This window comes from Pleuronectes platessa, chromosome 3 (assembly GCF_947347685.1).
Source record: "Pleuronectes platessa chromosome 3, fPlePla1.1, whole genome shotgun sequence".
Classification (NCBI taxonomy): Eukaryota; Metazoa; Chordata; class Actinopteri; order Pleuronectiformes; family Pleuronectidae; genus Pleuronectes; species Pleuronectes platessa.
The window spans coordinates 1746854-1771253 of record NC_070628.1 but is presented as its reverse complement, the minus strand read 5'-3'; the positions used below and the strand labels follow the sequence as shown (position 1 = coordinate 1771253).

General features: G+C 48.8%; 4 protein-coding genes across 4 annotated transcripts in view; 2 read left to right on the top strand and 2 right to left on the bottom strand.

The window, feature by feature from the left end:
• Positions 1 to 3698, bottom strand: acta1a (actin alpha 1, skeletal muscle a). Its single transcript, XM_053416234.1, has 6 exons — positions 3567 to 3698; positions 2732 to 3056; positions 1763 to 1924; positions 840 to 1031; positions 513 to 694; positions 1 to 415 (listed from the first exon to the last, which is right to left on the bottom strand). Exons 1-6 carry the CDS (start codon positions 3693 to 3695, stop codon positions 272 to 274), a joined length of 1134 nt encoding a protein of 377 aa, XP_053272209.1. The 5' UTR covers positions 3696 to 3698; the 3' UTR covers positions 1 to 271.
• A 1825-nt stretch (positions 3699 to 5523) lies between these two features.
• nup133 (nucleoporin 133) lies at positions 5524 to 14991 on the bottom strand. The gene is made up of 25 exons (XM_053416304.1): positions 14756 to 14991; positions 13442 to 13557; positions 13234 to 13337; positions 12916 to 13149; positions 12664 to 12834; positions 11788 to 11943; positions 11503 to 11573; positions 11255 to 11402; positions 10948 to 11098; positions 10292 to 10446; positions 10001 to 10092; positions 9609 to 9775; positions 9282 to 9376; positions 8957 to 9181; positions 8755 to 8877; positions 8564 to 8663; positions 8190 to 8453; positions 7975 to 8108; positions 7641 to 7799; positions 7398 to 7533; positions 6845 to 6963; positions 6623 to 6703; positions 6480 to 6544; positions 6279 to 6367; positions 5524 to 5674 (listed from the first exon to the last, which is right to left on the bottom strand). Exons 1-25 carry the CDS (start codon positions 14881 to 14883, stop codon positions 5538 to 5540), a joined length of 3420 nt encoding a protein of 1139 aa, XP_053272279.1. The 5' UTR covers positions 14884 to 14991; the 3' UTR covers positions 5524 to 5537.
• Positions 14992 to 15962: 971 nt separating this feature from the next.
• taf5l (TAF5-like RNA polymerase II, p300/CBP-associated factor (PCAF)-associated factor) lies at positions 15963 to 20529 on the top strand. Its single transcript, XM_053415888.1, has 5 exons — positions 15963 to 16126; positions 16703 to 16844; positions 18128 to 18232; positions 18386 to 19146; positions 19246 to 20529. Exons 2-5 carry the CDS (start codon positions 16706 to 16708, stop codon positions 20041 to 20043), a joined length of 1803 nt encoding a protein of 600 aa, XP_053271863.1. The 5' UTR covers positions 15963 to 16126; positions 16703 to 16705; the 3' UTR covers positions 20044 to 20529.
• Positions 20530 to 22239: 1710 nt separating this feature from the next.
• capn9 (calpain 9) overlaps positions 22240 to 24400 on the top strand; it is a 10368-nt gene continuing 8207 nt past the window's right edge. The window contains exons 1-3 of the mRNA XM_053415865.1: positions 22240 to 22675; positions 23867 to 23936; positions 24023 to 24141. Coding sequence (XP_053271840.1) covers positions 22469 to 22675; positions 23867 to 23936; positions 24023 to 24141 — 396 coding nt within the window. The 5' untranslated portion in view covers positions 22240 to 22468. The remainder of the gene's footprint in view (positions 22676 to 23866; positions 23937 to 24022; positions 24142 to 24400) is intronic.

The following is a 24400-nucleotide window of genomic DNA, read 5'->3' as shown; positions in this document are numbered from 1 at the left end:
TGAAAATAAAAAGACTTTTATTTGCTTTGCATCTTCTTTGGTCTTCTTGTGGGAGAACCTCAAAGCTTCTCACACGTCAGACATCACTCACATTCAGATCATACGCACATACATACAAGGAATAAATAACATATATACAGGTCGGACGCCAAACCGTGGCCTCCTGCTGCAGAGAGACCAGGGAGTTGTCCTGGACCGCGGTGGGTTTTCCTTCCATCGGCTTCGTGATGCTCTGGATCCTGAACCTGAGGCGGTTTCGGAGGTCTGGTGTTTAGAAGCACTTGCGGTGGACGATGCTGGGACCGGCCTCGTCGTACTCCTGCTTGCTGATCCACATCTGCTGGAAGGTGGAGAGCGAGGCCAGGATGGAGCCGCCGATCCAGACCGAGTACTTACGCTCGGGGGGGGCGATGATCTGCAGAGGAGGAGGAGGAGACAGGACGTTTAGAATCATCACGTCATATACGTATACTATGACCTCTTAGCTCGATGTGCTAACAAACTGAACGCACCTTGATCTTCATGGTGCTGGGAGCCAGAGCCGTGATCTCCTTCTGCATGCGGTCAGCGATACCCGGGTACATGGTGGTGCCGCCGGACAGCACGTTGTTGGCGTACAGGTCCTTCCGGATGTCGATGTCACACTTCATGATGCTGTTGTAGGCCGTCTCATGGATTCCAGCCGACTCCATACCTGTTCAGAAGAGCAGGTTCACTTTACTGCTGAATACAAGTCATGACTTCTGAGTTTGAATCAGAGTCTTTATGTCTCTCTTTATGTTTCCTGTCAGTGTTTAGCTCTCTGTGAGACACCCTGGGGGGGGGGGGGGGGCACGCACCGATGAAGGACGGCTGGAACAAGGTCTCCGGGCAGCGGAAGCGCTCGTTCCCGATGGTGATGACCTGGCCGTCGGGCAGCTCGTAGCTCTTCTCCAGGGAGGAGGAGGAGGCGGCGGTGGCCATCTCGTTCTCAAAGTCCAGCGCCACGTAGCAGAGCTTCTCCTTGATGTCACGGACGATCTCACGCTCAGCTGCGAACAGAGCAGAGAGCAGGACGCTGTCACAGAGCATCACTTCCACTGAGTCCAGGTTCTGATATGGAGCATTCATATTAAAAGTTTTCAGTTTGTAAACCTCATGAAGTAAAAGGTCCAGACCTTTAATGTTTTGTTGTGTATTCGTTAGAGTAAATCATGCTGGTGCGTTATTAAAACATAATGACAGTCTTACATTTATGATGCCCATCTTCTGGACTCTCAGACCTTCTCAGAGAGTCCTCCAGATGTTCATCTTATTTGCTCTCTACCTTTTTGGGATGACCTTTGACCTAGGGAATTATCTCTGACCAGCTAATGGACCAATGTGTTTTCATCTTCAGACACAGAAACATGTCCTTCTTTAGTCAGAAGTCCCATGTGGGATGTGTTTTACCTGAAGTCATGGGAGGAACCAACCTCTCTATATAAATGTGTGTAAGAGCCCCGCAAGTCAGATTTGACTTTTGGCTTGTGTATCTCCGGTTTTATCTAGATGTCCCGACTCATAATTTCTTGTAATAAACTTTGTTATTCTGAAAGTACTGGGTCCTCGGATTCCTTCCTTCATCATCAACACCTTCTACAACATCATCGACCTCTCGGCTGCATAGAATTTACCATAGTTTCATATTAAACCGTATACTATTAGAAAAAGGGATAAAAGTCCTAAACATGAAGTTACACCTTGAAACAGAAAACCGGCTCCTGTCTCTCTGAGCTCTTACCGGTTGTGACGAAGGAGTAGCCGCGCTCGGTGAGGATCTTCATGAGGTAGTCGGTGAGGTCGCGACCAGCCAGGTCCAGACGCATGATGGCGTGAGGCAGAGCGTAGCCCTCGTAGATGGGCACGTTGTGGGTCACACCGTCACCAGAGTCCAGGACGATACCTGAGAGCAGCCACCAGGAAGAAGAGGACTCTTAGTCACATCGTCTTCATCACTTTATGCATCATATTCACCACGTGGGTTTCTGTCATGGATATAAAACTGATTTCAACTAAGCATTTATTGTCTCATTTCTTGGAACCCAAAGAGAAATGTTTAAAAATCTTATCTTGTCTCCAGAGATTCAAGATTCAAGATTCAAGATTTTTATTATCAAATGCACAACAATAACATGAAGCAGTCGCTGGCAGTGAAATGCTTGAGTCTCAGGCTCTCTTCTAGCAATGCTCAAGTTATTACAACCTATACAATAAAATAGAAATAGTATAAAATAGAATAAAGTAGAATATAAAAATTTAAAATAGAAAATAAAGTATATATATCTAAATATATATATAAACAGCTGAAGAGAAAATAAAACAACAATAGTGCAATTATGCAAATATGTAAAATATGAGAAGTTTATAAGAAGTTAAACAAAGAAACAGTAAATCCTAACTTTGGAGAAACTAAAAAGTAAAAATTTGCTCAATAAATCAATTAAAAACTATCACCCGAATATTAAAAATGTTTGATAAATTACTCTTCTGTAGAGTGAACTAAGATTTTAGCTGGTTGCAGTTGAAGAAAGTAACTAATTAGTCAAACTAATTTAATGTCACTATTTAACAGTGAAATTCAGATGTTACAGAAAAATACCTTTAAATAAATGCTGAGTCATTTTGTCTGACACCGTTTGTTTGTTTACATCATTCGGTTCTAAACAAACGTTGTGATAACAACATTGCTCGATCTTGAACTCCGACTCACCGGTGGTACGACCGGAGGCGTAGAGGGACAGCACGGCCTGGATGGCCACGTACATGGCGGGGACGTTGAAGGTCTCGAACATGATCTGGGTCATCTTCTCCCTGTTGGCCTTGGGGTTGAGGGGGGCCTCTGTGAGGAGGGTGGGGTGCTCCTCGGGGGCCACGCGCAGCTCGTTGTAGAAGGTGTGATGCCAGATCTTCTCCATGTCGTCCCAGTTGGTGATGATGCCGTGCTCGATGGGGTACTTCAGGGTCAGGATGCCCCTCTTGCTCTGGGCCTCGTCCCCCACGTAGGAATCCTTCTGACCCATCCCGACCATCACGCCCTGAGGGGAGGAGGGAGGAGGGAGGAGGGGACAAGGGGAGGAGGGGGGTGGTCAATGAGCCGTGCATTCACACACACATTCATCACTCATACACTGCCTGGGATCCAGCATCTCAGGATCAAACCACCAAAGCTCTGGTTAGTGGACACCCCGCTCTACCTCCTGAGACACAGCAGCCCAGAGGTGAATGGATTATATTACAGATTAAACCCAGAACATTCGTCACTGAATCCCACACAATGAACCTTTAGAGGAAACTGGCCCAAAACTTCATCTTCTATGATCGTCAAGAGATTTCAATTAATTTGAAGGAGATAAAATAGTTATATGAAACAAAAGCTTTTCTCTGAAGCAATAAACAAAAGTTGCACAAAAAAAACCAAAAACTTTCAAGGATTAAACCAATGTGGTAATTCTGGAGTCATCAAAAGTCGAGGGGTATTTCTTCAGCTGTAATCTGACCACTCATCACTAGGTGTCGCCAAAACCCTATGTGATTTACTTATTTACCTGGTGCCGGGGGCGGCCGACGATGGAGGGGAACACGGCCCGGGGGGCGTCGTCCCCGGCGAAGCCAGCCTTCACCAGGCCGGAGCCGTTGTCGCACACGAGGGCGGTGGTCTCTTCGTCGTCACACATGTCTGCAGAGTCTGGGGGGGGGGGGGGGGGGGGGGGGGGGGGGACACAGGGGATGAAAAAGTTATTTAATTAAACCATTTAGTCTAAATTATTTCCCAACATATTTAAACTTCTTGTTCTTTCTCTTTTGTAGAACCTAACAGCATCTGAACTGGTTCCCAGCAGCTCCTCACATGATGGGAACCAGAGAGAAGAGGTCTCACTCCTCTACAGGAACCTGTTCATGAGCAGGAATCTGAATAACCTGGAATCACTGCAGCTCTGAAGCGGATTCCCTGATCCTGGATCTGTGATACTTTACTCTAGACAAAGTTGCACTTCATTACTTCATGTGCATGAACCTTCAGTTTGTGTCACAGGAAACAACACATCTTCAAATCCACTGAAACACACTCGGCAGCAGCAACAATTAAATAATTAAATTAATTCTATTTGTTGTGTAGTTGTTCGGTGAATTCAGAGCCTGACAGGAAGTTGGCTCCCTGTCAGAATAAAAGCTGTTGAACAGAACCTCTCTGTGTTCCAGTTGAATTGTTCCTGAAGTGGATCAGAACTCAGTGAATAAAAGTTCCTCGTGCTCTTACCTGCGCGTGTGTCCGGCTGCGCGTGAGGGTGTGAGCCGTGGCGGGTTCCGGGGCAGAGCGGCCGAGCGGCTCCATATATACCCCGGCTCCGAGGACCACTTGTCCCGGGACAGACGCGGGAATGTCCGGCTGCTCCGCAGGAATTCACGCACCACTTCGTCCATATTTGGTCGCGCGGGACACGCACGCAGCCGCTCGGCTCGCGCGTCGGGATGACCATATATGGAGAGGAAGTCCCCGCGAGACGCCGAGGAGCGCACGAGCCCGTGTATGGAGCGAGACACTGACACACACACACACTGACACACAATAACAACTACTACCACATATACACACACTACTAACACACACACTGACATAACTACTAACACACATACACACACTACTAAGAAGGATGTCAAATCACACCCAACGACACTAAAAGACACTGACACACACTGACACACAATAACAACTACTAACACACAGACGCACTACTAAGAAGGAGGTCAAATCACACACGCACACAATAACAACTACTAGCACACACACATACTAATAAGGAGGTCAAATCACACACAGACACTAAACACACACACAATAACAACTACTAACACACACACACACACACAATAACAACTTCTAACACACACACACAATAACTACTAACACATACACACACTAATACTAACACACATACACTTAACACACACACACACACTACTACTACTAGCACACACACATGGAATAACTTATACTAACACACACTACTAACGCACACACAGACACACTAATACTAACACATTACTACTAACAAACACATACACACACACTAATACTAACACAAACACACACACACACACACTACTAAGCAGGACAAATCACACACAGCTTAACAACGCCACTAAGAACTTAAAAATAATAAATATGATATCCTTATATTATATCAAATAATAAAACCACATTATGATCAACAGTCGAGGTCTAATGAAATGCAGCTGGGACGTATTTGAGCCTCGTCTGTCCCTCGTCCCCACAGGAGGAAGACGTCCTGTCTCTTTCTGTCTGTGATGCAGGGACCTCACACGTTGGACACGGAGACAGGACAGAGTCAAACGTCCTGCTGAGGACACGTGGAACATGTGGTCGTAAGAACTGAAGTGAAGAATCAGCACGAAGACATCAAACTACAGATATGATCAACGTTTATTTAGAAAAGAACAATTATTCAAACTGAGTCATGAACAGACAGCGGGGGGGGGGGGGGGGGGGGCAGTGCTCACATCTGGACTTGTAGGTAATGTTCATAATTAGCTCGAAGGACAAACTCAAAGTAGGGTTTGGTTTTCAAGCTGCTCAGGTCGTCGGACTCCAGCAGCTCCTTGACGTCCGGCAGGAACGTCTGCAGAGGAACTCCTGGAACACAAACACACACAGTCACACACAAAGTCACACACAAGGTCACACACAAGGTCACACACAAGGTCACACACAAGGTCACACACAAGGTCACACACAAGGTCACACCCGTCCCTGAGGGACACCTGGAGTCCAGCTCAGGGTCCATTCTCTAATTGATCTAAAGCTTCTCATCAGTTTGGTTCCAGGGAGACATGCAAGCTGCTGTGAGACATGAGCTCCTGGAAGGAGACGTTCCAGATGTTTGAGTTCTCACCACGAGAACCTGAAGAACCTCTCAGGTCATGACTGGAGGCAGATTTAAACCTCATGGAAGTTGATAATGAACTTCTTCTCTTTCTAAAGAGAAAACTTTATCATGATGGGAGCTTTAATTCAGGATATAAAGATAAGTTTCATTATCGATTATTAAATAAATCAGTTTGGATTAAAAAACGTGAAATCACAAGTGACGTCACTAAAAGTCCAAATATATTCACTTTCCTGTAGAAGCAGGAAAAAACGTGAATCCTCTGAACCTTCATCACTTTCATTTAACTGAGAAAATGTTTAATAAATTAAAAACATATGATGGAAGGAATCAAGTCTGTGAGCCTCTCACCTTCCTGAATGAGCTTGAGGAGGATCTTGACGAAGATGCTGTCCTTAGCAGCTTCCAGAGGGTCGTCACTCCCGTCCGCCGAGGACCAGCTGGGAGACAAACATGGACAATGATTGACACCAGCCGGAGACAGAGGACACACAGAGGACACACAGAGGACACAGTCATATCATCACTGGGAGTTTGTACAAATGACCTCACTCGTCTCTTCTCAGGGCCTTCCCGAAGATTTCACATTTCAGCGAGTCGGTGTCCGCGGCGTCCTCCTGAAAAACAAACAGAGCGTCACACGAGGGGACATTGACGTCCAGTGGACACTGAAGAGACCAGTTTGAAATGAAGACCTCGTCCATGTACTCCAGCAGATCCAGAGCCTTCTTGTAGTCGTACTCGTTGGCTCCTCTGTTGTCGTCGCAGATGTACAACTGCACAGAGAGGTCATGTGATGTTATTAATTCAAATATTGCAGCTGTTCAGTTTCCACTAGAATCAACGATTGACGAGGAGACCCCGGGGCCACGTGGGGAGACTGAGGGACATAAGGACATGTCCTCATGTGTGTTCACCTGAATGAGGTTGTGGGCGCTGAGCAGAGGCATGGTGTCGGGGTTCTGCTGCTTCTCCTCCAGCAGCTGCCGAGGCAGAGTCTCCTGGTGCAGCAGGAAGCGCTCCTGCTCCACGATGTCTGATTGGACAGAACATTAGCAGGGGGTCAACGTTCCGTACCACAAACCGCTCTGCACCTGTGACATGAAGGACTGCACCCCCCTGGAGATATGTCTTCCATCTAGAGACTGACAGACTTCTGGGTTTGGTAGATTTAAAGAAAAAATGTCTAATGATGCAGGTGCATGTTTCTAAATGACTTTTTAAATGATTGATACCTGTCAGAATGATGTGATATTGTTTGACTCCATCTCACACAGGAGTGAGGCACCGGGATTATGACCAAGCTGGGTTTTTTGTGTGTTTTTTGTGTGTTTTTGGGGCTTTGACATGAAGCCCAGGTGTGAAATGAGGAGAGAGAGAGCAGGAGGAGACCCACAGTGACGCTCCGGGTCGGTACAGAACCCGTCCTAGTTAAACTGAGACGTCTATAACGTCTGTTTGGTGTTTTACCGTCGACTTGCTTGTTGAGTTTGTCCTCTGGCAGGTCGGACGCCAGCGCCGTCAGCTTACTGAGCGCCAGCAGCGTCTTCTTCTTCACGAAGTAGCGGGCCTCCATGTTGGCCTGGCTGTAGAGCGTCCGGTGGGCCTGCAGGAGACAGGAGACACCACGTCAGCCGAGACCAACCACTGAGACAGAGAGTCTTCAATACCAGCTCCCACAGCTGGTGGTGGGAGTGTGAGTGAGCTTCATACCTTGTGGTAGTCATGGACGTGGATGTGGTGCAGCCAGCTCAGGTGCTGGTGAGCCTGCAGGAAGCTGGAGAGCTGCTGGTGCTGAGCGGCCGGCTGGGACAGCAGCTTCCCCCTCTTCCCCTTCTCCATGTACCAGCGGAACAGGAAGTCAGCAAAGTTCTGCAGCGGGACAGGAAGGACGTCAGTGAGCGGCCGCGAGAGACAAAACTCTGGATTATTCACATCAGAGAGGACAGAGCTCACTAGAGTGAGGTAGTGAGGGTTATATTCAGTCACTGGTCGTCTTTATATAAAGTCCCTGTTTGTCTGTATAAACACTTGTGTCCCCGTATACCTGGTCTGCGAACTTGGCCATGTAGTGCTGCAGGCGGCTCTGGTTGTCGGTCTGCTCACACATCTGCACCAGGATGTCGAAGTCACAGTATTTCTCAGCCAGTGCGGCGACCCACTGGTACTGACCCAGTTCCACTGCAACACACATTAGAGCGTTAGCGGCGCTGGAGGATCGAGCGTCCGGCTGTTTGTGATGGTGACGTCAGAGACACTCACACAGCGGCTGCAGCAGCTCGGAGCGGCGCTGGGCGTACTCCATCTCCAGGCTGTTGTAGCGCTCCTGCTGGGCCCCCGGGGGCCTCTGCTGCTGCACCGAGGTCAGCTGGGCCACACAGCCGCTCAGGTAGATGTCCAGCAGCGCCACCAGCTGCTCACACAGGGCGCTGCGCAGTGCCGAGTCAGCGTGCGGGTACACGGAGCGCAGGACGATCTCGTGCTGGCGGGTGATGACGGTGCGCACGCCGCCCACGCCGCCGGACGCTGGAGGAGAGAGGGATGAAGCGTTTTGCACAAAGAGGCAACAAACACACAACAAACACACAACTGGAAGTTCGTCTAGGACGGGAGAGAACAGTGAGAATCTGTGTCACCTGTCCACGGGATGTACTCGGGCTCAGCAGCTGCCTTCTCAGGAGCTCTGTATGTGGAGGACTTGGTGTCTCGGTACTGACCAGCGGCCTGAAGCATGTCCTGCACACACACACAGACACACAGACACACACACGTGTTAAAGTCAGTGGCGACACAAAGCACCTGTCCTGAACTCCTGAGCTGGTCTTACCTTGATGATGCTGTTGACGGTGAGCACCACCTCCGCCCACTGCACCGAGTCGACCGGGTTCTCCTTCAGACTCCGCTCCTCCTCCTCCAGCAGACAGTCGAACACCGAGGAGATCTGAGACACCTGTGAAACCACCACACCCCCCCCCCCATCAGGCAGCCGTCCACCACATGAAAGCAGCCAAACACAGAACAGGTCAAACCTCTCTGAAGAAGACGTCGGCGGCCGTGAGGCTCGGCGGCACCGCGGCGCTGCTCCTCTGCAGCGCGGTGCCGATGGCTCGGTTCACCAGCTCCGCGTGCTTGGTGTGGTGGTTCTTCAGCACCATGGCCGCCTGCAGCTTCTCTGCATGCTCACACAGCAGCAGGCGGGTGGCCATGGGAATCGAACGCACCGTCACCTGACCGAGCCGGTCCAGCAGACCCACCTGACGGAGGAGGACAGGAAGTTTATCATCAACGTTTCTCCCTTTGTTAATATGAGTAAAATAATGACAAGTTAGTGTGTGTGTGTGTGTGTGTGTTTACCTGGAGCAGGAAGTCCATGAAGCAGCCGTGGGCCTTCATCTTGTCCTCCAGCTGGTGGAGGATGATGAGGGACGTGAGGGGAAACCCGACGCTCTCTGGATGAAAGACAGAAACAGAAAAAAATAATTAAAATATCAAATTTTTATGCATTTTGTTTTGTTCTTAAATCATTATTTCTTGAATTAATCACATATCTCAGATACAGCAGCGTCGGTGTTTATGATGTCCAAAACCACATGAAGCTCTTTATTCATTTATAGTCATTGTCAACATTTTCACGAGTTTTGTCTTGTTTGAAGAGAAGCTGCTCAGACTCAGTGTCCTCACCGTCGGGGACAGACTCAGCCCAGCGAGGGTCGGACGCCGGGTAATCGTCCACCAGGTCCAGGTTGATCTGGATCACCACGCTGTCCAGCTCCGCCCCCCCCTCCTCTCCGTCCCCGTCAGCTGGGAACAGCTCGTCTGTGACGTTCTGAGCTCCGACCAGGTCGTTGCTGACAAGAGAGACACGTATATAAATCAAATGTTCAAACGACTCAGACAACACGATGAATGAAGCTCTTTGTGAGTATTTTACTTTTACAACCGATCTGAAGTGATACTCATTTCACTTTTACTCTGAAAATACTGAATCGTTTCCTATCAGGCACCAGAGACCAGTTCCCACAGGTAAAGATTATTTTTAGTTAAGTGGGATTTGGATCATGTTGTGGACGCACCGACAGAACTGCAGGAAGGCCGTCTTCAGGAGTTTGGTTTTGTCCTCCTGAGCGAAAGGCTCGGACCTGGTCGGAGTCTCCATGACTGAAACCTGAAGAAGATTAGAAACTCATCTTAGATCCAATCACAGTCACAAGGTTTAAAGTTCTTAGACTCGTTCACATAAACAGGAAACTGTGCAAAACCTTCAGGAGAGAGAAAATACTTTTTAAAACTGTTTTCTTTGTACTTTGAAGTCAATGTTCTTTGAGACTTTTCCTCACTCCCGAGTTTTACCAGTTGAGTTTTACCTCCGGAGCTGCGGCCAGCGAGGAGCACAGCGAGTCCTCCATGGTCTCCGGCAGGATGGAGGCGCACTCCCGGGCCACCACCGCCACCAGGCCGCTGTTCTGGGAGAAGAACACCGGCAGGTTGGCGCAGCAGCCCCCCCCACGTACACCGTCACCTGGACAGACAGACGTTAACAAAACAGATGTTAACAGGTCTTACTAACACGTATCTGTTTCAATTTGGCTTTCTTTGCTTTTGTTCTTGTTGTTGAATGATTCTGATTCTAATACAAACTGCTTCTCTGATTATGTATCTGCGTTTTTCTCACTATTTTCCTTCCTGGTAATTAATTAAATTTATCAGAGAATAATTCAGAAATCTTGACGAAAATAAATCATAAACATCATCTTGAGGGGACAGACATTCATGAGCCATTTGAGAAACAAGAATCTGGATGTGATAAACTGAAATGTGGGTCATGAGGAGCCTGCTGGGCTTTGGTGGAGGTCTGAGCTCCACTGAGGGATGTTCAGGTCACATCCTTCCACTTCTCACATTCAGGCTGCTTCTTGTTTATTCTCTAAAACCAATGACTCTCAGTGGAATGAGGAGAAGAGAACGCAGGTTCCGGCTCTGACCTGAACCCTCAGACGTTGAGGTTGAGATCACTTCTTACCTGGTGAGCTGAAGCTGATCTTCTCATCAGGAAGTCCCGCCCCGCTGGTTCCTGTCGAGCAGGCGAACACCAGCTCCTCGTTGTAGAGGTAGGCGATGGAGCCGGGAGCCGGCGGCAGCACCAGCCGTGTGGCCTGCAGGGCGTCTTCACCCTGAGGAGAAGACACATCACAACAAATCATCTTCAAAACCTGCTCCTGTTCCATTTATTCTTATGACTGAAGCTCGTAAATCTCCCCAAGCTGCGACAGCATCTTAAGAAAGAGAGTCTGCGTCTGAACCTCTTCAGGACCTGGAGCAGCACTGACCTGGAATGGAGGGTTGTACTTGGTGACCTCCACAGTAAACTGGTCAGCGATGGTGGCTCCGGTGTCCTGGAGGGTCACCAGGCAGAAGTAGGCCAGGCAGGGAGTGTCTGCCGGGTGCCAGGCTGCAGCCAGAACCACCAGGCCGGCTCTACACGGATAAACACACACACACACACACACATATCAGTCTTAGTTTTGGACAGTGTCACACAAGCAGCACAAACACACACACACATGAACACACTCACTGGCTGAGCTTCATATCCAGATAGGTCACATTCGCCCCCTCCTTCATCTCCTCGTAGTTGCTCTCTGAGCCCTGGGGGGGGGGGGAGAGACATCCTTTACTTTATTCACATCCTCATGTCAATACGGCTGCTACTGTCTGTCAGTGACTAACAGTTTTGAGGCTTTGGTTGAATAATAAGAGTTAATATTAATCCTTCTGCATTGTTTCTGAGTGTAAATGGGGCAACAGGACAGAATCCCTCCTGATCTCCAGCCTCCAGGATGATGCGGGTCCTGGTACTGACCCAGATGGCGTCGCTGATGCTCTCGGTCAGAGCTCTGCGGGCGTCCCAGCTCAGGGTCTGGTGCTCCCAGCTGTCGTCCATCTCCCACTTGCTGAGACTGGAGCTGGTCAGCGTGTACAGGCAGCTGGCTCGGCCCTCCCACTGCACACTGTGGAGCTGCACACACACAAGATGATGTGATCAGATCCCACCTCCCTGCTCTAGAGGCACGGACGTTGTGTTTGTGAAGAACAAACCATGTTGCAGTTCATCTGGGGGAAACTAATATACTTCAAAGCCCTCTCTAGGCCACTGGTTAAAAGACTTAACGACGAGTTTGGCTCTTGAAAAGTTAATTTATCAAGTTAGGAAGAAAGCTTCTCAATTTTACCGTATCTGGGAGAAGTTTTGGGACTTTATTAAGAATGGTGAAATTAAAGAGGCATTGGAAATGTGACTGATCTGTTGTGAGGAACGTGTGCTGTACTCTGCTCCATGTTTGTGACTGTAATCTACTTTACTTATGTATACATTTATTTAATTTTTTGTTTTAATTTAGTTTTAACTAAATTAGTACTTTCATTATAAGTTTTTGTCCTTCTTGAATTTATGTTTTAATCATAACTTAGCAATTTTTATGATATTTGTTTGATTTACTGTCATTCCTTACTGCCATATATTCAGGTTGGGGAAGGTTCTTGTATGTATGTAAATTGATGTAAATGTATAAAACCAATAAATATATGTTTTAAAAAAAATATATATACTTTAAAGTCGTGGTATCGGATCGGTTCATAGATCTGTGCAGTCGCAGACACCTGACCTGACATCATCTGCAGCATCAGGGTGTTTCTGATGCAGGTGTCTGAACATCTGTACGGTGTGAGTCTGTCTCACCGTGTCGTTGGCCGGGGGGGACAGGATGCCAAACAGGCTGGAGACACGGCGTCCGATGCCGGACAACATGCCCTGACCCTGCTGCAGGGCTCGGTACTGCAGCTTCCCCGAGGCGTCTGTGCTCGCCCTCAACAGACGACTCTTCACCGAGGACAGGACAAAGCTTCCACCCTGAGAGGAGAGAGGTCAGAGGTCACACAGCAGGACTCTCCAGCTGCAGGACAAATCCCACATCCATTCAGATCGACTCACTCGGACAGCGACCACACTGTGGCAGAGGTCTCCCAGGTCCACGTCGGTCTCTGTGTAGTTCCCCTCCTGAGCCAAGCTGGGCCAGAACCGAGCGGTTCCCTCTGTGGCCGCCGCCAGGACGGAGATGGACTGGACCGAGGCCGTCTCCAGGGGGGAGGCGGACGCCACGGCCACCAGGTCGGCTGTGTAGCTGTACTCGCTGCCCGGCAGCTGCAGCTCCTTACACACCGACAGCTGAGGAGAGAGAGAGAGTTCAGAGCCTCAAACTGTGGAACCATCTGTGAGTCATGGGTCGTTCTGAGGGAAGAGGAGCTGCACCTTGGCCACAGCCGTCTGACTGATCTTCCAGATGATCAGGCTCTCTCCACAAACCATCCAGGCCCAGCCGCTCTCGTTCACCTTCACTGAGATCTGCTCGTCGGCTGCCGGCACCAACACAGAACGGGTCAGTGGGAATATTGGAAACAGGAAGTTTGAACTAAATCTCACAATCAGAGAAATCTGAGAAATCTGGAAACACACTCACCCTCAGCCATGGTCAGCGCCTCCATCACTTTGACAGGCAGCGAGGATCCGAAGGTCTGGACGTCGTAGTTGATTGAATCTGCGGCTGCGTGACTCTGCACTCGGGTGGGCGTCGACCTGATGGAGGAAGAGTCAGAGTCAGACGGAGGAGACACCTCTCTCTCTCTCTCTCTGTCAGTGCATCAATCCAGATGTTTGGGATCTGGATCTTGATCTTTCCAGAGGTGTGGATGAGGTGCTGGGTTTGGTCTCTTGTGTGTTTCCATGTCTCAGTGGAGCAGAAGTGGTCGTGTGGCTCAGATTACATCTGTTAGAGACGCCTGGAAGTTTCTTGATGTCCTTTCAGATGATATTCTACATTTACAATCTTTAATGTGTTTGTTCAAACCCTAAATCAACTTCTGTCTGGCCTGGAGAAGAGGGATCCCTGCTCTGTGCTTCATCCTGGAGATATCGCTTTCTCCAGGAAACAGACCTGGTCTGATCCATATCTGACTGGTTTTAGATCTGGACCCGGTCTGGACCTGGTCTGGAACTGGTCTGATCCAGATCTGACTGGTTTTAGATCTGGACCCGGTCTGGACCTGGTCTGGAACTGGTCTGATCCAGATCTGACTGGTTTTAGATCTGGACCCTGGAGATATCTGTTTCTCCGTTTGAAGATCTTGAGACAGAAGACGTTGTCCTGGTTTGACTTGACGACACTATTATTCTCCAAAGGATTTGTCAATCTAAGTTTAGTGGTTTTCATCTGGACCTGGATGGATTCAGTCTGGATTTATAGGTAAACAACAACAACAGCGAAATGCATTTTGTGTTTTAAAGAGTCTTTAGCTTCTCCTGATTAATTTAGTCTACGGGTTTTAGATCTGGACCTGGTCTGATCTGGTTCAGATGTGATTTATAGAGTTATCAAATCTGACACTGGATTTTAACGATTTTTTATCTTCTCTGAATGGATCAAGTCCAGATCTGACTGGTTTTAGATCTGGACCCGGTCTGGACCTGGTCTGATCCAGATCTGACTGGTTTTAGATCTGGACCCGGTCTGGACCTGGTCTGATCCAGATCTGACTGGTTTTAGATCTGGACCTGGTCTGGACCAGATTTGACTGGTTTTAGATCTGAACCTGGTCTGGACCTGGTCTGATCCAGAACTGACTGGTTTTAGATCTGGACCTGGTCTGATCCAGAACTGACTGGTTTTAGATCTGGAACTGGTCTAGACCTGGTCTGGACCTGGTCTGAGATCGCCTCTGCCTGATGCTGAAGCTGTGTTGTCCTCCGGACGGGTCCGGGCGCAGTGTCTTCTCACCTCGCGGACAGAGGCGTCCTCCTCGGGGAGAACAGGAGGCTGCTGCCCGGCCCGGACAGGCTCTTCCTCCCGGGGGCTCGGCTCTGCTGCCGGCGGCCGGAGCTGGGGCCGCTGCGGGGGCTGAACATCGCTCCGCTTCGGGACCCGAGCCGGTTCAACGAGGAGCGGGTAAATAAACGGGAATCGAACCGGTGAGAATTCTCCGGAACTTCTCTTCTCAAAATAACGCGCGGTGCAGTCGCTTGAAAACGTCGTCATAGTCTAACCAGGCCCCGCCCATTCAAACAAACTTTATTAACAAGCATGGTGGTGATGCAGATTCACATCGAGGTGTTGAAGCAACTTTCTCAGTGAAGAAGAACTTTATCCCCGAACCTTTAAAACATTTAATTTAGATAAAAGATAAAAGACTTTGTACATAATTATTTCAAGGGTGAAGGAACTACACATCCCATAAGCCATTGCAAAAATGATTCTCCCCAATGATTTCAAGTTCAAAGCGTTTATTGTCATATGTAAAGTCCCTGTAATTATTTCTTCCACTATAAATACTGTTAAGAGTTAAAGAGATATCACAGTGAGAAAAATATTAAGATAAATTGAGAGTAAAAGGTATAAACACTACATTCAAGCTGCTTGAACTAAACCGTTACTTAAACTAATGAAACTGTCAATTTAGTGAAGCACGACCCAGCATCTCATTCACACCTCTGGAAAGATCAGGATCCAGATCCCAAACATCTGGATGGAGGCCCTGACAGACAGACAGATAGATAGATGGATAGATAGATAGATAGATAGATAGATGGGGGAGCGAGAGAGAGAGAGAGAGAGAGAGAGAGAGAGAGAGGGATGGATGGATGGATGGATAGATAGACAGACAGACAGACAGACAGACAGACAGACAGATAGATAGATAGATAGACAGACAGACAGACAGACAGACAGACAGACAGATAGATAGATAGATAGATAGATAGATAGATAGATAGATAGATAGATAGATAGATAGATAGATAGATAGAGAGAGATAGATAGATAGATAGATAGATAGATAGATAGATAGATAGATAGATAGATAGATTTAAACACTTTCGATCTTTCATTAAAAAACTTTAATTTAAATCTCAATCAGAGGTTGATTCTTACATCCAGACATGAGTAGTCGCTCACCGATCGGTCCCCGCCAGGCGGAAGCAGTAGATGTGGGATGTGTGATGGCGGCTGAGCGGGAGGGGGCGGACCGAGGAGCACGATGATGGAACAGCGGGCAGCAGCAGCAGCGTAGCTTCACCCGGACACCGAGAGGAACCTGACCGGCTCCAACCAGTTCACACGACCCGAGGACGGACCGGCACCCCACGATATGCAGTGAGTCCCCGTTCCCAGCCGGAGCGGGCCCGGGTCCGGGGCAGCCCCCCCGCAAGGAGCCCCGGACCCGGGCCCGCGGCTAAGCGCCGTTAGCCCGCTAGCTCAGGAGGAGCTCAGCCCGCTTCTAACGGGGAAACCCGGCGGCCTCGGACGGGAATAGTCTCCGGCTCTGCTGGTTCCGGGTTCACAGAGGATCTGAGATTCATATTGAGTGTGAACCAGTGAGTTCACTGGGTTTCCACGACCTCAGTCCAGAGAGTTAGCTCGATGCTCCGCTAGCTGGCTAGCTGCTGGGAGGATGCTCCGCTCGGGAGGCTGGACGTTCAGTGTGTTTCTAACAAGTTCACACTTTGTGACTTTTCTTATTCACACTCACAAAGTAACACACAGATTAAAATCCATACAAAAGCTCCGAAGCGGATGAGCATGCATTACAATGTGTAACGTAAAGACAAACGTCCCAGTTCTCCACAGGTGGGATGAGGAGTGGGAAGAGCTCGACCGGATGTTGATTTGTTTTTCCCTCAGGAGGTTCCTCTGGACTCTGGAGTGACTCCTCTGTTCTTGTGCCCTCAGGTCATGAAGCGGGGTCGCACTGAGCAGATCCAGTTGGCTGTGGCTCAGTACCTGAAGAGGAGGCAGTATGTGGAGAGCGACGGCTCCATGAAGGGAGCCAGACTCCTCCAGTCGCCCGAGGAGATGGCCGCCAGCCTCACAGGTGAAGCACTCACTGGTCCACTGAGTCTCACTTCACTGGGACCTGATGGCATGAAGGACTGGGTGTGTCTGGGTTTGAGGAGCAAAACTCAAATAATCAATGAAACTCATCTAATTCAACACCAAACAGCAGAGTGCTCCACACCCATGATAAAATGTCTCCTCGATGTCCAGAGCAGGGACGGACACACCGCCGGCTGGTGTGTTTCACATGATGTCAACAGAGCGTCCCTCAGTTTTCTAATGAATCCGTGCGTACCTGTGTGCTTTCATTTAGTCTCCTTTAAAACATCTGGTGTCTGAATCCCTTCAGGTGAAATACAGCCACACTTTGGACTGTTCAGCTTTGTGTTAGGTTCTGTCTGAGCCGTGTAGAGAGTGTGTTGCGGCCGAGTGAAGAGCAGCAGCTTGTTCTGTAGACTAGAGTCACTTTATTACATCCTGATAAACGTCTCTGATTTCCCAGGAACTAGCACAGACGTCATGTGAAATGTGTCCCTGATGTCCCTGTCGTCCTTTATGAGCCACTTTAGTTTATTTGATATCTGTTCTCCTCTACAGTTTCTCTCCATGGAACTCTGCTGCTTTGCTTTGGCACCATAGTTAGAAATATTCCATGTTCTTTGCAGCCCTCACATGACACATTGTTCTGCTCAGAGACGATAACCCCGCCCTCAGCCCCTGATGTGTGTGGTTCTTTCTTCTAGACCAGTGAAGTGTTTGGATGCCAGTGTTGAACCAGTTTTTTTGGCCAAGAGCCAGTTCGTTGTCTGTGGAAACACAAAGAACTGGTTTGAGATTAGGTTCTGGATCTGAACTGTTCTGTGAAAAGGGGGTATCACAGTTTATCTCTTTTTCTGAGGATGGAGGTATTTATTATAGCCACCATGAATAAAAGTCCACAAATCTACTTTATAAAGATGCTCCTCATAGTTTCAGAACTTTCCTGAGAATCATCACATTTCTAAGTTCCCTTCAGTAGCAGAGGAAAACAGTGATAGTTGTTTTTACATCTATGAGTAATCTGCCATCAGGAGCCGCCAATCAAATCTGGCATATTTGATTTTACAAGATGTAAAAATCTAGAGGCTGAAAACAGGATTGTTCACCTTTAATCCTGAATCAGTGGCAACATCTGTGACATCATCCACGAGAGTTTCTACAGACAAAAAACCAATGGGTTATAAAACAGCACAAATGAACAGCTACATTGGATACACTCATAATAATCCACTGTTGTAATCTGTAACAACTGAAGTGATTTCTTCTCTTTCCTCTGAGCAGTGCAGACGGAGTCGGGCTGTTCCAACATCGTCTCTGCCGCCCCCTGCCAGGCCGACCCGCAGCAGTATGAGGCTCAGTTCTCCAGGCTGCGCTCCTTCCTGTCAGGTACCAGCTCCTCTCATAGCTCTGTGATCTGACAGTGAACAGTTACAGATCTAATGTCTCTGAGTTGTTTGGGGATAAACTCTCCACTGAATCATATTTAAGTCTTGTTTTTAATCACAATCATTCTGAATTCTGGTTGTTTCCTATGAATAGAAACAGAAGTAGCCTGGGCGAGGGAGGTGAGCAGCATCCTCTACCCGCTGTTCGTCTACCTCCACCTGGACATGGTGCGCTGTGGCCTGAAGGGGGCAGTAGATGGGTTTTACAGTCGGTTCCATGGCGCCTTTCTTCAGGACAGTGAACAGCGTGCCACCATAGAGCAGCTCCGCCATGTTCTCACTGCTCAGGATGTTGCAGCTAATCCCAAGCTGAGCGCCTTCCTGGAGCACAAGTACGTGGTTCACCTGACGGAGCCGGCCTACAGCTACCTGCTGCGCTACCTGCAGAGCGAGGACAACGGCGCCCTCTGCAGGGCCCTGAGCACACACCTGCAGGTGGAGGTCTCCGCCTCCAGGCGCACAGACTACGAGCTGTATGGAGCCGCCAGTGGGACGACTGCCGCCCCAAACCCCCCCTCCTCCTGGGCGGGGGTAGATGGGGCAGAGGGGGTGGAGGGCGTGGAGGTCCCTGCTGGGATCCCACAGAGCGAGGTGGCCCTGGAGGCTCTGCAGGACTGCATCAAGAAGGTGCGCGAGGGCCCCCCCTCACTCACCACTGTGTGTCTGTACGCCTTCCACCACACGGAGCAGATGCTGAACACGGCCGAGGTGTCGGCGGACAGCCGGCTGCTCGCCGCCGGCTTCGACAGCTCCACCGTGAAGCTGTGGAGCCTCCGGGCCAGAAAGCTGAAGGCCAGACCGCATCCGGCTGACGTGTCCCGCATCCACCTGGCCTGCGACGTCCTGGAGGAGCAGGTGAGTGGACCTGAGGGCTAACGGCTGCTTCACATGAATGTATATACCCATAAACTAACTAATGAGTTAACTAACGACTCTTCTTCCTCATGCTTCCAGGTGGAGGAGGAAGACGTCTGTGGCAGTGAGATCAAGACTCTGCGAGGTCACAGTGGACCCGTGTTCCGGACCTGCTTCCTGACGGACAGCTCCGGCCTGTTGTCCTGCTCCGAGGACACCACCGTGCGGTACTGGGACCTGGACAGCTTCACCAACACGGCGCTCTACCAGGGCCACGCCTACCCGGTGTGGGACGTGGACGTCAGCCCCTGCAGCCTCTACTTCGCCAGCGGCTCCCATGACCGCACCGCCCGCCTCTGGACCTTCTCCCGCACGTACTCGCTGCGCCTCTATGCCGGCCATCTTGCCGACGTTGACTGTGTCAAATTCCACCCAAACTCCAGCTACCTGGCCACCGGCTCCGCAGACAAGACTGTCAGGCTGTGGAGCACCCAGCAGGGGGCGTCGGTTCGTCTCTTTACCGGCCACCGCGGCCCGGTGCTGTCGCTCGCTTTCTCGCCGAACGGGAAATACTTAGCGTCTGCTAGTGAGGACCAGCGGGTGAAGCTGTGGGACTTGGCGTCTGGGACGCTGTTCAAAGACTTGCGGGGACACACGGACAGCGTCACCAGCCTGTCCTTCAGCCCGGACAGCAGCCTGGTGGCGTCTTCGTCTATGGACAACTCCGTCCGGGTGTGGGACATTCGGAACTCACACAGCGGGACGCCAGCCGACGGCTCGTCCAGCGAGCTGGTGGGACTGTACACTGGAAACACCAGCAGCGTGCTGAAGGTCCAGTTCATGGCCTGTAACCTGCTGCTGGTGACGGGGACGGCACAAGAGAAAGCAGAACCGTAGCACCGGGTGTTTAGTGGTTATGTTGGGAGAGTTTGAGTTCACACGTCAGACTTTAGTTTTCTTCTCTAAATGTCACAACCTGCTCAGGAGTCAGATCTTTGTTCACTAGTTCGCAGCAAATGAAAAAAAAACTGAAAAGTTAAAAATCTTTTGTAATTCTGAAGTTTCAGATTTTCATTTATAGTTAAATTCTCTTCTGTTGTTTGTATTTTTTTACATGGAGAAGTTTTATCTTCACTGGAGTCAGTATTAAAGTTCCTCAGTGTCTCGTGTCTCTGAAGATTAAACAAGTTCTGGATCTGTTGCCTTGTTGGTCGGAAGCTGTTCAATCGGCTGTGGAGAGCAACGAAGACCCAACGCAGGAAACTGTGACTCTGGACAAACATTGTTTCTAAAAATATATAATTTGTACCAAAAGAGAAGAAAAACATTTGTATATTTTGGACTGAGAAAATACTTAAGATACACAATTACTTAAAATCACAAGTTCCATGTGTTTTGTAGTTCTTGTTTCATGCTGACGTCTCTCTCTCTCTCTCTCTCTCTCTCTCTCTCTCTCTCTCTCTCTCTCTCTCTCGATCTCTCTCTCTTTCTGTCTCTCTCTCTCTCTCTCTCTCTCTCTCTGTCTGTCGGGGAAGTGAGATGTGAAACTCACAGAAACTAATTAAAGTACAAATCGGAGATATCCATCCTCCTGAATTTACATTTCACGACACGTTGAATTTAAGCTTTATTCAATCATTACTTTTTACCTCTTTACCCTGTGATCATTTACTTTACAAAGATTCTGCACAAAAAAACAAACAAAGAACTTTAAAAACGAGTAAATCAAGTAGTTAAACTGTCAAAATAGTTCTTTTTTGTAGTTTCTTCTTTTTAAAATCTGCAGTTTACACGTTTCTCTAAGGTTTGGAAAAACGTTTCACTTGTCAGTTCTAGTTAATGTGAACATTTCTTATTTTGACTGTTCACATATAAAACTACATCTTCCTCCTCTGATAAACTGAGCTGGTTAATAACGCTGACGTGGCTCCAATGTGAATGTAGTTTATTGTTTTTTAATTTCTTCTGATCCTCAAAGTGTCTCCTGGTTTTTAAATGAACTTATGAATTCTTCACTCGGCTCCACCTGCTTCGACCTCAAGCTGCTTGAACTCTGATGCAGAATGAGCACATTCCTCCACCGAGGCTGCTGGGCCACTTTATTATCTCACTGCATTTACATGTAGTGAGATAATAAACCATGTTCACAGATCTGTGAACTGGCAAAACATCACTTCTTCACCTTGAGGACGTTTACTCATCTCAAAGGAGAAACTTGACAATCAAAGATGGATATGAAACATGAGAAGCTGAAAGTTCTTGAAAGTTTCCTGATATATTTGTTCGTGCACATTCATTGAATACAGGTCACACCCCCCCCCCCCCCTCCCCCTGCAAAACACCTTCCCCTGCACAAAGATGATATCACTCTACACAGGTTTGATTTTATTCAGATTTCATATATGAGAAATTCACCAAAATGTCCTGTCTCACAAAATAAAAGGGAACAAAACAGATCCTGGATCTGCCTCCTCATCCGGATACACATCAAACTGCACTGAGTTCTTCTCTGACCCACATGTCAGCGAGTGTCGTGCTGATGAAATCCATGTTCCTGGTGCAGGTGACGAGGATCTGGAATCGTGGACACTTTCTGTTCTATGTGCCGAGGCTTGAAAGTAATCTGATTTCTTCTTGTGTGATAGATTTCTGACACTGACTCGTAATCAGTCGAGTACCTCGGCTCTTGGCCGGCTCCTCCACAAACGTCCATGGATATCAGTTCAGTAGTTTTTGTGTTAGACTGCTAATAAACAAACAGATGAAAACTTTAAAACATTAAAAGTTGACAGGGGGGGTCTAAAGGGGCCCAACAGGATATTTTTGCCCTTTTGTCCTTTATTTAAACTTAATTTTCTTTGTTTGTTTTTCTCCAGTCGGACAAAATAACACTTCAACTCACATGTTCGAGTTCCTGACGGTATCTTCACTTGACCTTTACTCTCGGTTATCTGCTTTCAAATAATCTGAATACTTCTGCTGTGAGTTGCCAAACTGTCAGGAAAGAATTCTTAATGTTTCCTGCAGGCCCAGCCCAAAGAGAGAGAGAGAGAGAGAGATAAGGAGCAGGTGTAAGAGAGAGAGAGAGAGAGAGTCTGCAGGGGCGAGGTTCACCACCACAGGAGGACAAACCAGTTTGTGGAGGGTGTGTTCCTTCAGCCGTACCAACCGGACCAGCTTCTCCCTGCATCAGTCAGCTGCAGGTGACTCGCTCCATCACACCCCAACGTCTCCTTCTCCTCCACTCCACTGAGCTTCCTGCCCAGGGTAGAAGTAGAAGTGGAAGAAGAAGAAGAAGAAGAAGAAGAAGAAGAAGAAGAAGATGCCCCTCCAGTCCACGCTGTCCGGCCGGAGCTCCAACTCCAGCCAGGCCGTGAACACCCAGGCGGACGGGAAGTCCTTTGAGCAGCTGAGGCAGGAATGTCTGCAGAAGGGCGTCCTGTTCGAGGACCCGGACTTCCCAGCCGTCGGCGCCTCGCTCTTCTACAGCCAGACCGTCCCCGTCAACATCGAATGGAAGAGGCCCAAGGTAGGTGGGGGGGCAGAGGTCGGGGGGGGGGGGGGGGGGGGGGGCTGTGATTGGCTGATGCTGCAGAGCACCGAGCGTCCAAATCAGAATCCTTTTTATTGCCATGTATATTTGCACATACAGGAAATTGCCTTGGAGTGATTGGTGCACTGTACAAACAACAATATGTACAGTGAGAGAGTTATAGGCACGTGCGGTTCCTATAACTCTAATGTCTGCAACTGGCCTGAGATCTGCTCAGTTTGAAATAACTGAGGAATCAGAGAAATGCTGCTTCACTTACTCTCGTGCTCTGATGATGAAACATTCAATATTCAGCTGACCTGAGAACTGTGGCCAATGAGCAGCAGCTGATCATCTTTAATCACTGATATTAAGAACTCAATAAGTTAGAGAACGTTTTATTTCCTTCGATACCATAAGGTGAAGTATTTATTCAGCTGCCGCCGCAAAACCAGTTCTCCCAGAGCCCAGTGTAAATAGAGTGCAGTGCAGGTTTCTCAGGCTGAGCTCAACACACAGACTTTACACCCTCAGACTCGTCTGCTCTGAAACCTCATCGCCTTTTAATAACAATGTTAAAAGATGTTTGACAAGTTCAAAACTGAAGGAAGACCAAAGAGTTTCAAGCTGTTTGAAGTTCACACAGAAAGAAAAAGTGTTAAACACGAGAAAAGAGTAAAAACAAGATAAAATGAATAGGACATAAACATATTAAAGAACTTGATAAGATCTTAAAGAGGACAAAGCACACCGAGATCATTCCACAGAGGGGGGGGGGGGGTCCCCTCTGGTCCTCAGGACAGACGGATGCTGAACAGGTCAAGACAAAAAGTGTTTGTACTGAAGTGTGAGTCCAGAACAAACCAGAGAAGAGAAGCTGGGATCGGTTTGATGGATTGTGTCACCTCCTGATATCTCAGGTGTGTAACTGGTTTCCAGCTCCAGTGAAACTCAGCCGTCACCTCTGGTGGTTACTACACATTTCTGTGCAGGGCGTTCCTCCAGCGGGATGCTTCAGCTGCCTGTGTGTGGCGTGTCTGTCCGCCTGTGTGTTCCGGTGACTGGGATCTCAGGCTGATTAACACGCCTGGAATGTGAACACACCTTCAGGAGGCCCCAGTGTCACCAGTCTGTCCTCATGAATAAACCAACCTGTTCTCTTGTCCCGCCTCTCGTCCCCGTCCCCAGGAGATCTGCGACAACCCCAAGTTCATCGTGGGTGATGCCAACCGGACGGACATCTGCCAGGGACAGCTGGGTGGGTCCTCGGTCCTCGTCACTGTGTGGTCCGTCCCCCACGCGTCTCACCTGTTGACCCGTGATGTTCTCTGTCTGTCCTCACAGGGGACTGCTGGCTCCTGGCGGCCATCGCCTCCCTGACTCTGAAGAAGGACACGCTGGCCCGGGTCGTCCCCCACGACCAGGACTTTGACCGCAGATACGCCGGCATCTTTCACTTCCAGGTGGGTCGGTGCAGGATGTCTCCAGACAGACGGTCTTCAGTCTGTCAGGACGGACAAACTACATGAATGTCCTCCCTGTGGTTGTTTCTCTCAGTTTCAGACACATACTGTTTTATCCCCAATGAGGTCACTGTGACCTTTGACCTCTGGAATCTAATCAGTTCATCACAATTTGAAGACAGACTTCAGACAGACAGACAGACACACAGACAGAGACACAGACAGACACACAGACAGACAGACACACAGACAGACAGAG